The sequence below is a fragment of the Pempheris klunzingeri genome, chromosome 10 (genome assembly GCF_042242105.1).
Source record: "Pempheris klunzingeri isolate RE-2024b chromosome 10, fPemKlu1.hap1, whole genome shotgun sequence".
Classification (NCBI taxonomy): Eukaryota; Metazoa; Chordata; class Actinopteri; order Acropomatiformes; family Pempheridae; genus Pempheris; species Pempheris klunzingeri.
The window spans coordinates 12,828,263-12,844,569 of record NC_092021.1 but is presented as its reverse complement, the minus strand read 5'-3'; the positions used below and the strand labels follow the sequence as shown (position 1 = coordinate 12,844,569).

At 40.3% G+C, this 16,307-nt stretch overlaps 2 protein-coding genes across 3 annotated transcripts; one reads left to right on the top strand and one right to left on the bottom strand.

Moving 5' to 3' along the window:
• Positions 1–2,532: 2,532 nt before the first annotated feature.
• Positions 2,533–5,609, top strand: LOC139208827 (ADP-ribosylation factor-like protein 6). 2 transcript variants are annotated; one of them, XM_070838578.1, is made up of 9 exons: positions 2,533–2,655; positions 2,871–2,921; positions 3,042–3,103; positions 3,229–3,297; positions 3,398–3,492; positions 4,041–4,170; positions 4,803–4,858; positions 4,996–5,008; positions 5,428–5,609. In XM_070838578.1, the coding sequence occupies exons 1-9, from the start codon at positions 2,533–2,535 to the stop codon at positions 5,459–5,461; spliced, it is 633 nt and encodes a 210-aa protein (XP_070694679.1). In that variant the 3' UTR covers positions 5,462–5,609. The 2 variants fall into 2 exon arrangements, 1 of the variants encoding a protein (XP_070694679.1); XR_011585188.1 differs by lacking the exons at positions 2,533–2,655; positions 2,871–2,921; positions 3,042–3,103; ... (2 more) ...; positions 4,041–4,170; positions 4,996–5,008 and having other exon boundaries at positions 4,750–4,858.
• A 904-nt stretch (positions 5,610–6,513) lies between these two features.
• On the bottom strand, positions 6,514–12,479 carry LOC139208895 (F-box only protein 47-like). Its single transcript, XM_070838666.1, has 10 exons — positions 12,284–12,479; positions 11,522–11,683; positions 11,207–11,283; positions 10,487–10,561; positions 10,150–10,258; positions 9,719–9,892; positions 8,680–8,829; positions 8,379–8,521; positions 7,741–7,900; positions 6,514–6,605 (listed from the first exon to the last, which is right to left on the bottom strand). Exons 1-10 carry the CDS (start codon positions 12,477–12,479, stop codon positions 6,514–6,516), a joined length of 1,338 nt encoding a protein of 445 aa, XP_070694767.1.
• Positions 12,480–16,307: the final 3,828 nt, after the last annotated feature.

The window sequence follows — 16,307 nt, the reverse complement described above, 5'->3', positions numbered from 1 at the left end:
GAGACCTCTTGTTGACATTTAAACATGAGGCTCACTCAACACCAGCCACCTGTTTTTATTGTCACATGCTAAGCTTGCAGAACTGGATCCGTTGCCTTCAGATGAATAACCATACAAGTCTGTTCCGACAGTCTATAGTGTACTCACAGTTGTGTGATAAGCCTGATTTTTCTTTGGATTGTGAATGTTATTCATTGCCTGAAAGTACACAAACTCCACTGTCTTAACACATGAATGTTCACAGAACTTAGATAGAGATAGGAGATGTTTGAAATTGCCTGGAAACTTAACATGGACTTATATGGTTTTTCAGAACAAGCTGCAATCCTTTCATACACACTCATTGTTTCCTTTTCCCTGCATACACACACACTAATACAGGCAGTGGTTTGCACTTCTGGAGCAAGATGTCAAAGCGGAATAACGCGTCGTTGGTGCGACGCAACCGAATGGATTTCACAAAGTAGCTCAACTCCCGTCTGTTCGTACATTGTGGTCATGTGAAGGTTGCGGCAGTATGAGAAACCAGTGTACATAAACGTAGTTTGAACTGAAAACTGTTGGATCTGCAGTAGATGATGTCAAGTTGTCGAGATGTTTGCCATTGAAATCAACATTTTTCCTCATTCTCTAAGTCAGTGGTGAGTGCCGCAGAGTATAACCAGTTAGTCGTGTTGGAGGAAGTAGACGTAGCTGAAACCTGGCGGGAAGATTATTGGCTATTTGTAGGTTTTTGTGTGATCGGGGCAGAGCTGTCCGGCAGAGAGAGGAAATGGCTTTAAGGAAGGCCGAGAGAGAACGAACATGAACAGCAGCATAACTCATCATGTGTCCTTCGAGCATCAGCAGTAACACACACACACATAGACACACACACACACACATAGACATAGACACACTGACACAGTTGCACAAAATGCCTTACGGTCTGTTAACCATGCAAACAGAGACACTTCAGAGTAGTTCATACGTTTCAGTGCAGTCACAGGACCTAGCCATTAGTTTGAGTTGTATTCCATATTCAAGAGTGCGGCCGCCCCTCCACAGCTGCGGTTTCTGTTACAAACTGGGGCTCAATGATTAATGTCGAAGGCAAACTGGATCTAGAGATCTGTGCCTTTCGGTCACAACCTAGTTATGCATCAAGGCTTTCAGGTGTAGGAAAGGCGCGCGCACACATCCAAGCACACGTACACACACATAGTTGCACACACGCGCCCACAGTCACCACCCCTCTACAGAATATGGAGAATATCAGATGCTGTTTGTTTAGCATGTTCTACTGCTGAGCAATGTTAGAACGTTCTTTTGTACAAAGTACAAGTATACTTATAATTCTTGTATTTTATTTTTCTATAATTTCCAAAGAGATGTTGTAGATCTTGCACACTGTAAGAGGCAGTTACAGCGAATATTTATTTGCAAATAAAGATGAACAGTTCTGGTGGTTGACTGCTCATTTAATTTTGTTTCGATTTTTAACTTGAGCGAGCAAAGAGAATCAAAATAGAAATTGATTCGAAGGAAGAAATTAGGTCTTATATGTTTCAGGTTGTGAAATGCCTTCGTTTTCGGTGCTGAAATTAAGGAGAAATCTCTCCCATCTCGCCTCGACTCATTGAAGAAACCTTGCAGAGGCAGCCTGTGCAGTGGCTATAACTTCATTTAACAAAGCCATCTCTCACTGAGTTAGCCCAGTTTCTTTAATTGGCTTTCATTGTAAATTATTGTCAGATTTATCAGACTTTAACCGCGTCTTCAACCTGGCAACAAGTCGTGCACATAAGTGACAACCAAAAGATGGAGCTGTTGGACCAATGACAGGCTCCAGACCCCTGCATTGAGGAGTCAAATTTTAATTCCTGAAATGTTATGATGTTGAAAATGTTATATTTGACATATAACTTTCAGATTGTGTGCATGATACTTTTTCTGCTCAGTTTGCCGCATCCACTCTTTATAACACTTATTGTTCCATGACATTAAAATTGACGTTAAATTTCCAAGGATTACAATATGTCTGTACATGTGAACTTATAGTGAGCACATTTTGATACTTCTATGACCTCATTGGTTTATTTTGATGTGATATTAATGTATTTTCCATCTGTTTTTTCTAATCTATTGTAGACATTCAACAGCACTCAGATTGCACAGATTGCTTGAATTACTGTAAAGCACACAGACTGACACAACAGACTGATGATGCAGACTGATAATTAAGGAAAAGTAAGGTAAGATGAGTTAGAGTAGTTCATCAAATGCCTCACGATGGGGGGGCCTGGAGAGCTCCATACTCCATGATCAGGTCACTGGGTGGTTCACAGAGCTTAATGCGCCCTAATAGGATTACCTGTCACAAGCTGGGATGCCCAAGCGGCATCTCGCCTATTCACAGCAAGCACCGGGAACGCACTGTTTGCGGCTATGTTTGACATTATTGTTTGAGAATTTGCTAATTTAGTCAGGCTATCTATGGGGTGATGTGTTGAGATTGATTAAGGTTAAATGGTGTAGGGTGAATCAAGTGCAATGGGGCTGCTGGATAAACTGTCGGGCTGGCTCGGCCTGAGGAAAAAAGAGGTCAACGTTTTGTGTTTGGGCCTGGACAACAGTGGCAAAACTACCATCATCAACCAACTCAAACCTCCTAATGTAAGTACATGAAAGTGGGCCTTATTGTAAGTGCATTTTGACACTTTGTTGAAAACATTATTGTGAAATTTAGAGGCCTTTGTCTACTCCATGTGGTCTGCCATCAGGATTTTTTTTTTTACTTATACCATAATATTTTGGGATAAACACTGTGAGAAGGCCTGTCGACATCTTCTTTATTTCACTGCAATCATTCACTGATTGCTTGTTTTCAGCAATCGAATCATTTAGGCCCATTGTCAGAAGAGTGGAAACATGTTAGTCAGGTAAAGCCCATATTATACTTTCCTTGTAGTGCTAACTTGTTGACGTACTTTTGCCGTTACTTGTCTGTTTTTGTGTGTTTGTGTTTGTGTATGCCTGTCTGTGTGTGTGGGTGCATGCAGGCACAGGCACAAGAAATAGTTCCAACAATTGGCTTCAACATTGAAAAGTTCAAGAGTTCAAGGTAGAATTCTATAGACATTTATACTGTGTATTTATTGGTTTTTGACTAGTTTAGACATGACATTAAAAAATGTCTGAATCATTCTAAGGCACTGTCTCTCTGTCTCTCTTTCTCTCTGCATGCAGCCTGTCTTTTACAGTCTTTGATATGTCTGGGCAGAGCAGATATAGAAACCTATGGGAGCATTACTACAAGTATTAAACACACAACAAGCCCAACGCTCATCAAATATTAAAGCATGTCCCAGTAGCATGACACTGTGTCAACTATAACTTCTTCTCTTGTCCTCCACAGAGAAAGCCATGCCATCATATTTGTCATTGACAGCGGTGACAAACTGAGAATGGTTGTTGCCAAAGAAGAACTAGATACTCTTCTCAACCACAAAGGTAGAAAAACATGCTGTGCTGTTATACTCCTTTTGTATAAAGACACAGTAGAGATACTGTTTTCCCAGTAAAGAATTATCATGTACTGTATGCCTCGTGTGCTCATCAGGCATGATCCAGCATTTAGATCTGTGAAATCTATGAAATTATAGAGGTGATGCACTTTTAATGGACATTTAACGGCATTGTTATTACTATTAGCTTTGTCCTGGGACTCGTATGCTCGTATCCCAACCATGTGGCAATGAAGGCGAAGAGTTTGTGTGTTTTCAGTCCGGTGGAGGACTACATACATTTATTTCATGTTCAGCCTTCAAGAAAAATCACTGAAGTCAATGGTTGTCAACTTTGGTTCAGTGAAAACCTGCTAGATTTAGATGTGTGTCATGGCACACAGTCCACTATGGTACAACTTTTATTTTTCAAGTTTTATTTTAAGAAAATAATTCGTTAATGTATAAACCTTTTAAGAAGAAACCTTTTAAGAATATTTTGACCCTGGCCTTGGCTGATGTTTCCTTGGCCCTCACGCCTGTTGTACTTTCCAGATATCCAACACAAAAGGATACCAGTGTTGTTCTTTGCTAACAAGACGGATCTGCGGGATGCCTTGTCCTCTGTCAAGGTCTCACAGATGTTGTGTTTGGAGAACATCAAAGACAAACCCTGGCACATCTGGTAAAATATCTCTCAAAGTGTATGAAACTACCTGCACGATGTCAGTGCAAACCAGTATTTAGTCAGTTATTTCTACTGTTCCTCACTTATATTACTCCGGGGGGACACACATGGGGATACTGTGATAGCAATGTGACCACATTAATGTAAAATATTCACCCTGATGAAGGCTCTCCAAGCAGAGGCAGAAAAAGAGACACTGTTGAGTAGTTTGCTGCAGGTCTCACGCTAGTGTTCGGCAGTCATTCATCTGAACTGAGCCAAGCCCCCTCACATCCCCATCTGCAGCAGTTTGTGCCTCCAAAGTCACAGCTTAACGTCTTAAAGAAGAGACATTAAACCAGGCATGTTTATACACTGGTTACTTCCTGGATCAATTCCCAATGTCTGCTTATTTGTCATGTTCCATGGCTCAGGTTAAACATTCATTAGGAGGCACAGCAACATGCAGTTCTTCCAGTGCCTGGCTCTCTTCTAAACAGGTTTTCCACCCTGTTTACTCATTAGACAGATGGAGGGCAGGTGGATTAAGAGCTAGACAGCTTTAAACATCCAGGGTCCAAGAAAAGTCATGAGAAAGTGAACGTGTGCCACGGGGAGATTAACTCCTCGACATCTCCTTATTTCAACAGTGCCAGCAATGCTATCAAAGGCGAGGGCCTACAGGAAGGGTTGGACTGGCTACAAGGTAATTAGTCTGTTTAGTAAATTACATTAAAAAAAAAATCATGCAGGGCCACCTAAATTGTCATCAGAATTTAAATGTCAATGCTCAAATACTGTCTGTATTCTGTCTGTATTATTGTATTTTTTTCATACCCACAGAACAAATTTCACAGTAAGTATGATCATCATTATATCATGTCAACATGTGAGGTGATTGTGGTGGTTGCTTGTATTTCCTTAGCTCTCTGGATGCGATTTAAGTCATGTAAGGCCAAATGATCATTCCCAAAAAAGTCGGTATTTGGGACCATAATTAATATTAAAAGAAAAATGATGTACTATTAAAATCACTCAATCTCACATACAGAAATAAATGCCTTCCAGATGTGGTATATACTGTAGAGCCTTAAAGTCAGTTTTTCAAAAATGCCACAAAGATCACGTGTTTCTGAATTCAAGATGTTTTGAATCGATTCCAAAGTTCAGGTTTAACTTTATTTCAAGGTAATTTCAATTTAAACTAAAATCCATAATAAAAGCAAAACCAGACTCCATTAAAAAAAATGTATATTTTGTTTTTTCTCCTGCCAGAACATATCAAAACAATGAGCACATGAATGATTGAGGTACCTGTGACCGTGGACTTGATGTGGTAACTGGATCTCATTCACCATCACTGGCGTATTTGTCACACTTGATGTTGTAGGCCTTAAACTTCAATGTCATATAGCCTAGTACTTCCTGAAGAATCCTGCTTATAGTGTATATGATATCATCATTATACTATATCAGTTGTTTATGACTACTCCATGATTATTTAAAGGGGCCACTGATAGTTACTTGTTATACATAACTGATACAAATGTGAATGCAGTCAGAAAACATACTGTAAACTGGAAATATCCTTGATATCGTTTCTGTATCCAGCAACATTTAAACACTTTATTTGAAGCTGCTTCTTTTTTATTCCATGACTCATGCTTTAATGTAACTAATTTCATCATCTGAACTTTTTTTCAAAATGCTATCAGTGCTGAATATTGTACCTGGACGATAATGATAATAAAAGCTCGTTGTTTGCTGAGTGCACGCCGTTTGTATTTTAATGTATTTGTTAAGAGGGCCACGGCCACAAAAGGCTGCTTTACACACTTAAAACAGATCTGTGAATGAGGACACATTAGAATTGGAAATATCAATTTAATAAATCATACAAAAACAATGTAATTATTGTATCACAACTATATTTACAGAGGTTTGATGTGAATAAATAATAAATGTAATAAATAAGAATTGAATAAATATTTTTACCGTCAATAAATAGATAAATAAATACTAAACACACAAAATGAACATGTAAGATGTTTAAGAACAAGATTTTAACACTGACAGAAATATAAAATGTATATAAATAAACCATGCTGTTTGGCAGAAGTAATTAAACAGCTCTATTGCAAATAGTGAACAACCAAATTCAGACTTCTCTGAACTGTCAAGGCTGCCATGACAACACTCTTCATATTAAAGTCAGCTCCTACACGAGGTGCTGTACTCTTCTTGTAAAGGTTCATCCCTTTCTTTTGTTCACTTCTTTAGTTAACCCCCTTCATTATTGCAGTTTCTTTCCAACTCTTCCTCCCATCTTCTACCTCTTGTCACTTTGAATCTGCATCATTCTTATCTGAGGAGCATGTGGAGGAATTTGGTGTGGAAGTGAGCGCTTGAGTCCTGGAGGATACACAGGGTCTGGAAAGTCTCCATGTGATTTTCTGGGAAAAGATGATGGAATAAATTACTTTTTATAGCACTTTTACATTCTGCTCTGAGAACTGTGCAAGACCGTCAGTGGTTCCCAACCCGGGGGGGATCAGGACCCCCCTTGGAGTTACAAGATAAATCAAAGGGTCAATAATATGGTCAAAATGATACAGTAGCAAAGGAAAAGGAAAAGCATTTATACTTCATAAAACTATGATTGTTTTTCTGGCTTTTCTCAAATCTACCTCAGTTTAAAAGCTAATAAAAATGAATCTGTCTGAGAGAGGAACATCGCTCTTTGGTTGAACTGTTCACCACCAACAGATGCAGCCCATTACTGTGGGGCGGTTCTCATGGGGAATTGGTTTAAAGGATCAAAACTCCAAAAAGTTAGGGAATACAAATAGATGTATACAGTACGGAAGTGTATGTGGCATGCAGTCAAAATCACTCCACTTTTTTTCTTTTTCTAATGGCCACACATGCTGAGAGAAACCCATGTGTACTCATCACTCAGCTTGCTCAAACACGTTACGTTTTTCATACCTTTGCATTAGCTGAGAGTTAATGTAATGATTGCAGCACGCCGGGTGTGTTATTGTCCAGCATGGGGTGCAGATAAAAAGAAAAGGAGGGAAGAGCATCAGAGGCGAGGTGGTGAAACTGAGACGAAAACACACCCACCTGAGCTAAAACTGTTTGCAATAACAGAAAATAAGAAGTTCTCAATAAATTCCTCCCGTCTGTGCTGTGACACACATTCACAGCAACCCATTAACACAGATTTTCAAAACACGCTGCAGGCAACATCATTTTCTAAACTACCACTCAACCCTGCTCACACATATCCCAAATACGCCTTAATGCTTTTTGTATCTATTGAGTACATACACGTTTATTTGGGAACCACTTGAATCTGCCTGTGCCGAAACATAGATTACACTATCTCCACGTATAATGTAATTCCCTTGTTTGTTTTATTATTTTACATTCAATATTTTATTTCTGTGTTACATTATTATATAACCTGATATAAGAAATCATTATCCTCACAGGTTCAAAATGATTTTTGGTGTCAAGACTAAAGAACTAAAGAATGTATGAATGTAAATCAAATTTACTCTCCAGAAAGTTGGCTCTCCTCACCTGCTACAGAGAACTCAAAAACCTCCCTGGTGACCTCTGAAAACATGTTCTCCAGCTGCTGGATGAAGTAGAACTTTTCTGGAGCCGTGTTGAAGACCTTGCAGATCTGCTGCACCAACTTCACCGCCCAGGACATGTGATAGCCGTCCTTCTCACACACCTGAGGACGAAGCCATGCAAAACAGAAAACTGAACAGGCAAGCCTTTTCAAAGCACAAATGTTGTCATAGCTTTAATATATGAACTAGCTTTTATCAATAATAGTTAAGAATAATTTCAATAAGGTGTGGAAGAACTACGGCCCTGGTATTATGCTCAGCTTAAGTGGCTCGACTGAAATATAATAACTTGCGGGGAGCAGCGAGTGTGTGTGAGACCGCAGGCTGACAACTACCCACTCTGATGAACTGTGATTTCATGTCTACTGGCCATGTCCTTACACACTGTTTTCCTCTTTCCATTATTCACATTCTCTGTCTGTGGCAAGTTTTTATGGAGGAAGACAAGCAACTTTAGTTCATCAGATTTTAAGCTGGAGCAAAACACCAAATGTTAACATAAACAGCTGTATATCACAACACTCCTTGCCAATGTCCGTTGCCCTATTCAGCTAATGATAAAATAAGTAGCTTTCTCACCAGTATGATGTACACGATGAGTCTGGAGATCTCAAGAAGTCGTCCACTGATGGCCTTGCTGGCCAGCACGGTGTAGCAGAGACTGCTGCCGCACAGCACCAAGAGACGAGCCACATTCTCCACATGCCATGGTTGAGGGATGACTGGAGATGATGAGGAGGACAAGTGAGTCTACGATCAGTCAAATGCATCTATGGCGTATGTCTTAGTCTTATAATTTCTTATCATATCAGGGTCTGTAACCCTGATATGTGTCTATCTGGGGGTCACATGAAAACAACTGAGGTCCACTGTATGATACCAATGAGCTCCTCCAAGATTGCCAGCATTGAAATGGTGGTCTGGCCGTTGACTTCTAGTTTGCCGAAAAGCAGGAGGATGGCCTTGGCCAGGTCCCACAGAGCACCGTGAGGCAGCCCCCTCTCCACCAGATCCTGCCAACCGAGGGTGCCTGCATGGAGGAGAGCACCTCGCTTACTAACTGTGTCATACTATACCACATCACAATGAAAAAAAAACAGACAACAAGCTGAATAAGGCACCTAGGCATACTCCACCAGAATAGGACAATACAGGTGGTTTGATTTAATTTCAACATATTTCAGTCAAAACATTAATTATTACAACCAAGGGTAGCAGTTATTTTTTCCACTGCTGAGAAATCTGGTGCAGAAAACAGACCGTGGTCAGTCTGTGGTTGGGAAGCACAGCTGAGAGTTTGTTTTGGCTCCAGGGCCGAAACTGATGCAGCGTATATGCTTGATAACAGTATATTTAGCCTACAGCTGCTACACAACCTAACTTCTCCACTGCTCCATCACCAGGACGCTGCCCTGAGTGCAGCCTTTGACACTCTCTCTCTCCCTCCACCACACACTTGCACTGGGTACTGAGCTATTCCTCAAAGGATCCACGCTAATCTCACAACACCAGCTCTCCATCAAAACATTTTTATGCTGTTTTCTAACACTGGACAAGAATTCCCTTGATTCTGGAATCTAATGATTATGCAAAATGATCGCTGTCAGCTCAAATACTCAGGCAACAGTGTAATAATTGTGACAGGCAAAGACTAGGACCCCCCCCCCCCACGTAGGTGACTTATTCTAAAACTCAAAACACAGAATTCCGTCGAAAGGTGGGGAGATTGTATTTCTGCCCATCAGATTAGCATTCATGTTACCACAGAATTACACCACTTATTGTAGCCACGGAGGATTACAGTGTGATTATCTGAGAGGCAGTATGAATAAATCTCACAAAAGTAAGATAGTTCCAACTACTACGTCCTCACAATGTAAAATAAACAAAAACCCCACAAACTGATTGTTTTAATTTACCCTCAGGCAGCAGAGGTCCATAGAGGATGAACAGCAAGTGTGCCTGGCTGACCAGGGGCCAAGGCTTCAGGAGCTGTGTGAGCCAGAACTGACAATCCAGCTGGTTCGGCCACGGATCCAACAGAACCTGGCGGCAGAACAGACGGAGCTGCAGCTCCTGGTACCACCTCACCCCTGAGGACAGACCGACAAGTACGGAAGCTTGTTTTTTGTATCACGCCTTTTAGGACAGTCAGCCCATAGTCAGTAGGAGGCTGTAAAATTAATTAATTAATTAATTATTTTAAAGACAAAATAATTGGATTCCAAATATAGTTATTTTAGTAGAAAGAATGTCGTCCCCACAAAGGTTTTCTTCTCCATACTACACGTTTACTCTGCTCTGTTATATGTTCAGCAACCTTTCCACTTGTGGACACTGAAACACACACCTGGTTTTCCGCTGATAACTCCCTCAGTTTTTTGCAGCAGATTTGTGAGGTCACACAGGAAGTTGAAAACTCTGTGGCACTCCAACTCATCCCAGCCTGCGATCAATGCCTGTAAGTATTCAACACAACATACCTAAACATTTCCAGTAAGAGAGAGGATTTATATTTCCCTAATAAAATGTTTCCAGGCACTGGGGTGGGACATAATGAATATGTGACTAGATGAAAGGACAGTTGTGTTAAACCACCCTTAATGTTATCTGCTTTGTGATTTCCTTTAATTACATCCAACTTGCAGTTTACTGACTAAGTGTCAGTCTGTATATGAGGCGCTCACCTGGAGGAAGACTCCGTAGCTGGAGAAGCCAATGCAGTCTGGTGCTAAACACTGCTCCATCATGAAGCAGGGGATCTAAAACAGACCAGTGGGACAACTTAATTTATTCTGCCTCATCATTAGCATAGGTTACGGTTGATAGATATTAAGGCTGAATAACATATCATTTTAGCAACAAAACTGCACTGCATACATATGTAAAATTCCAAAGGATGAACGGTAATGGGGCAAATTACAGTATGTAAATCATTAATGGGTTTTCATGACTGGTCTTGAAGACGATTAAAGTCTAATCCATCAGATAAATGGAATCATCGTGTTATTACATTTTCTCTGTTCATGTGACTGATTTGTTTAGCATGCTAACAAGCATCTTGAGTGGATTTTTTTTTTTAACATTAAAATGAGGGAGGACAAAGGAAGACATTTTCAAAACAAAGAATTGCTGATGAAAAATTTGCTTTCTGGAAGTTGTGCGGTCGAAAGAACAGAAGTTAGAAGTTGTAAATATCAGATGACATTATGTAGCTTGTGAAAAAAATATGTCAGAAATACTGCTGTTTTATTTCCCTATGATGCAGCCAAACTAAATATGACTAATTAACTTGCAAAGTGCATGTTTTTAATAATTGTCTTTATTCTCATGTTCTTCTTTCCTCCTAACATTTAATAGTCCACAATAATCTGCTCTTGTTTACCCTCTCACCTCTCTTTTCTTACCTGTGAAAACTTGCTAAAAATAAACTTTAACCTGTCCTTTGTTGGTAGCAACAGGGTAGATCTCTTGAACAACACACCTGAGATATTGAACACAAAAGCCTGTTATCAAATAAAAAAAATGACAAACCTAATCCTATCCCTTCACTTGGCAGAGAAGCTTATCCTTTGTACCGTACATTCAAATGTATGTAACATGAAATGCTATCAGCATTATGCCTGCCACAAATCAAAGGGTTGGTAGTTATAAACTGGCCATATGCAGTACAGAAAGCTATACAAGGTGAAACATTAAGTGATACAGAAATTGCCAGTTACCCAGGTCTCTGTAGTGTTCAAGAGTGGATCTCTGTTCAAGGCAGGTGGAGTAGTGAAAGCTTTGAATAATCGATTTATTCTTCCAGGCCAGGGTGGATATGTAGTCCACAACGTAGCTTGTGATTTCCTTGGACACCATGCTGAACACGCTGATCTCCAGCACTGAAGAACACACACACTTTTCTTCATTCTTCATAAATACTTTAAAAATCTGCAAATTTGTCTGTGTTTAAGCCCTAGAAGAAGGTAGGGCTCAAATATTAGGACTAGAAAGGCATCGTTCTCTTTACTCATTTGTCTAAAAGTAGAGGTTAAACTGGAGAGATGTATATAATTTTTGTAACACAAGTGCAATATTTGGTATATATGCTGTGTACGCTGTATATGCTTTTTCTGAGATGTGTTTACTGTTTTGTTTAATTCATATGTGCATGCATGTTTTACAAAACATCAAATATGTGCTGATAATTAGTAAAAAGAGCAATGTACAACATATAAGGACTTTATCTGTGCAAATGTTGTGTTATTTATTGTCATCCTCAAGAAATTTAGTTCACATTCAAAGGGACTGAGTCAGCTAAACAAAGGTCCAAAGTAAAAAATACTGAATACAAAAGATAAATAATAAATGAATGTTATATACACTAAAACATAGTCTGTATAATCATTTATATAAAACTTACTTTTCATAGAGTTTAATGTGGATTCAGTAGCACTGAGGGCCATGCTGACCACAGGCTAAGGTTACAGGACTGGACCTACCGGACAGTTTATCCAGGATCATGTCGAACACCTCTGACGGCAGCCGGTGGAAGAAGCTGCCCCTGGTGAGGCACCGGCTCCGGGTCATGTAGGTTCTGCAGGGTCGGGGCCTGTTTTGAGTCCTCCTGTGCTGCTGGGACTTGAGTGTTACTGTGTATTTCCCAGCATTTCTGGAGGGTCTCCTCACCATTACCATCACTGCTGAATTGACTGTAGTGGAGGAAACATGAAGAAATGTGACCAGAAAGTACAAGACACCGCAAGCTAACCTAAAGTTAGCTAAAACTCAAGACAGCAGCAGCCATGCTAAGTCACTACAGCTAGCTAGTGTAGCCTAGCTAGCTAACCCGAGAGACTAGATTAGTTAGTTGTGTCTTAACTTTAAAGTTTATGTGGTCACAGCCTCAGGCAGATAAATAATGGGAATACTAGCTGACGTTAAAGCAATACAGTGTCTTACCAAATGATTTAGTGATGAAGGTAAGAGGTCAATGTCAGCTGCAAAAGTGAAGTCGGCTGCTAACGTTATGTTAGCTGGACACAAGGGCGCGAAATCAGCGGCGTTTCTTCACTGAAGTAAAGAAGAAGTTTCTCTTCCTTGTTTCCTCTTTGTGGTGAAAAAACAACCTAAACATTCACATTGTGAAGTATCCAGACAATACGAAGAAGTATTAGCGGTAGCTATTAGTTATTTCGTAGTTACTTCGAAGTATACTCATGTGTAGTGTTGCAGTATACTGAAATCCACTGGAATCTAATAGCGTACAGATGTTTCTTAGTTCTGTGGTTATGGTACATCCCAGCTGTTTTTCTTTATTTTTATTAATTTTTAATTTATTTTAATTTTTTGACTAAATTATTTTATTTGGACACAACTTCTTATTCAATAGTTTTTCTTTATTTTTATTATTTTCCACATTGTAGATTGATGTTTTGTTTTTGAGATTCTTCAAAGTTGCCACCTTTTGTTTTGATGACAGCTCAGCTTCCTGTAGATCCACACCTGGGATGGTTTTCCAACAGTCTTGAAGGAGTCCCCAGAGGTGCTGAGCACTTCTTGGCTGTTTTTCCTTCACTCTACGGTCCATCTTCTCCCAAACCATCCCAACTGGGTTTAGGTGTGGTGATTGTGGAGGCCAGATCACCTGACGCAGTTCTCCATCACACTCCTTCTTGGTCAAATAGCCCTTACATAGCCTGGATGTGTGTTTGGGGTCACTATCCTGTTGAAAAGCAAGCGACTGTCCCACTAAGCACGAACCGGATGAGATGTCATGTCGCTGCAGAGTGCTGTGGTAGTCACGCTGGGTAAGTGTGCCGTCACACCTCCTCCTTCAGGCTTCACGGTGAGAACCACACGTAGTAACCATCAGCTCACCTTTTCTGCTTCTCACTAAGACGTGATGGGTGGAACCAAAAATCTCATATTTGGACCCATCAGACCAAAGTACAGATTTTCACTGGTCTGATGTCCATTCCTTGTGTTTCATGGCTCAGTCAGTTCTCTTCTTCCTCTTGTTCTTCCTCAGTAGTGGCTTCTTTGCAGCATTTCGACCAGAACGCTCCTCTGAACAGTTGATGTTGAAATGCGTCTGCTACTGAACTCTGTGAAGCATTTATGTGGCTTTAATCTGAGGTGCTGTTAATGTGCGGTTTCTGTGGCTGGTAACTTTAATGAACTTATCCTCTGCAGCAGAGGTAACTCTTGGTCTTCCTTTCCCGGGGACGGTCTTCACGAGAGCCAGTTTCATCAGAGTGTTTGATGGTTTTTGCAACTGCATTTGAGGATACGTTCAGAGTTCTTGAAATTTCCCTGATTGACTGACGGTCATGTCTTAAAGTAATGATGGACTTTCTTTACTTAGCTAGAGCGGTAGTCAAATAGGGCAGAATCTAAGATAAAAAACATATTCTGGTTTGCGTAATACTTTTTTGTTTACTACATATTTCCATATGTTTTCCGTCTTAGTTTTGATGTCTTCAATATTAATCTACAATGTAGAAAATAATGAAAAATAAACAAAACCCGCTGAATGAGAAGGTGTGTCCAAACTTTTTTTTAATGAAATATCAAGTATTAATCCAGCAGTTACAGATTGTGTTTGCAAAATTAAATATTTGATTTATTGCCAAACCAATTATCTTAAAGTCCCTATATTACACCCACACAGAGGTATTCAATCATTTTGACTGATTAGTCTTGTTTACTTGTTGTTAGGAGGGAACAGCTCGGGCTTTGGTCTTTAGCGTTAGTTCATTAAGTTTGGTGACCTCATATGACTTCCATCATCGCTCCACCCAACCTCAACCTGAGCAGGTCGCCTGTGTGGGTCTTTAAAATGTTCGTTTGTATTATATCTTGAGAAGGTTGTGTATATCTGCATACATGATGTCGAAAAGGTGTGTGTGTGTGTTGCACAAAGCAGAGTGTAGCTTTTCAGACGTCTGAAGACATAAAAACTTGTGGGTTAGTACCACACACACCATTGTGGTTGTGTTACCCTCCAGCACTGTGCACAACAAACCATCAGCTGCTAATCCCGGGATTATTCTGCTCAGCTAAGACTATTAAGTGTTCCACATTCAAATGGCGTCTCCCACAGGCAGACCTTAGAGAGGATCATCCCTTCGCTATAGAGCTCTGACAGAGAACTGAGCACCACACAAGGGACCCAGGGGAAGAGCCAGGGAAAAAAAACCCTTGTATACCAACAGGATGTCATGGTAGGTTACACTTGGGGCACAGAGGGAGAGAGAGATAGAAGAACTGCAGAGGAAGAAGATGGACCTTAGAGGAGCGCAGAGACAACTGCAGTTTTGAGTGACCTCTCCCGGCATGCAGAGCGGTACTTACCATCGCTATCAAGTACAGTTTAGCTGTCACCTTTGCAGTGTTGATTGAGTGTAGTAGTGCTGTTTAAACTGCCTGCTGATTGAACCCCAATTTTAACAAATGTTAATGTTTTTCTACAAGTTGTTTAAAAGCTGATTGATTTGATTTTTTTTTTTCATTCACGCTTTTCCTTTTATTCACTCAACAGATGTGGACAAGGCAGAGAGCTGAATTATTGAGACAAAAACAGCACGTCCACTGAGGACAATATCTCTTCTGTCAGTCTCTGCTTGGCAACGCCGCTCTGCCTCCGGGTCCGCGGCTGACAATCGGCCCCCGTTTATCTGTGTGGAGCAACAAGCCGGCCCTGGGACTGTCTCTCATGTCATCTCTGGCATGATGCTCCTGACACTGACAGGGATAATGCCTGTGATGATGATGATGATGATGATGATGATGATGATGATGTCTAACTCTAGTCAGTCACATATCTGACAGCCCTGCCACACAGACACTTTGACACACACTCCGCCAAGACAGCAACAGAGACAGAAGGAGCAGGTCAGTGTGGAATCAATACCAATGTCCCCATTTACCTGGAAGTGTAGCGTCTGGACACCCATGGCTATGGCTGTCTAATTCTCTGTTGGTGAGTATTCAAACGTGTTTTTACTAAATATTGAAATGTGAAAGGTGAAGCAGCATCATATGCAGTGTTTTATAGTGTAGATATTGGCAGTTGCCAAGTGACAAAAGGTTATGAATATTGCATTGTCTTTGCTGTTGGATGGACTAATTTATGGGTAATGTGATGCCTCTTACAGCCTTGCCTTTGTTCCTGTTGCTTACTTGTTATGCCTTCTGCATAGTCAATCATTAAGTAAACACAATGAGGCTTGTATCTGTGATATTTTAAGAGGCCCCAACAGTGCCAGGTCTAACACAGAACAATAAATCAGGCCATATGAACACCCTCTGTTCTCTGAGGAAGTCAAAAGAATGAGCACAGTTTTACAGGTTTCTCTGTTTTCAAACAAATTTTCTTTGTTGCGATTTTTGCATTTCTGGGGTTTTTATTTGCCAACTAATTAAAACACATTTTTATTGTTGACATTGTTTCTTTCTGAGACTTGGAATGCCATTGCTTTTTTTTTCACAGAGAGAACACTCTGTTCAAAACACTGAGAGGGA

Excerpts from the sequence above, each read along its gene's own strand:
- LOC139208827 (XM_070838578.1), top strand. The coding sequence starts at position 2,533 with ATGGGGCTGCTGGATAAACTGTCGGGCTGGCTCGGCCTGAGGAAAAAA. Across the intron at positions 3,104-3,228 it reads GAAAAGTTCAAGAGTTCAAG|CCTGTCTTTTACAGTCTTTG; the intron begins GTAGAATTCTAT and ends CTCTGCATGCAG. Across the intron at positions 3,298-3,397 it reads CTATGGGAGCATTACTACAA|AGAAAGCCATGCCATCATAT; the intron begins GTATTAAACACA and ends TGTCCTCCACAG.
- LOC139208895 (XM_070838666.1), bottom strand. The coding sequence starts at position 12,479 with ATGGTAATGGTGAGGAGACCCTCCAGAAATGCTGGGAAATACACAGTA. Across the intron at positions 9,893-10,149 it reads AGTTATCAGCGGAAAACCAG|GGGTGAGGTGGTACCAGGAG; the intron begins GTGTGTGTTTCA and ends GTCTGTCCTCAG. Across the intron at positions 8,830-9,718 it reads TGGACCTCTGCTGCCTGAGG|GCACCCTCGGTTGGCAGGAT; the intron begins GTAAATTAAAAC and ends TCCTCCATGCAG.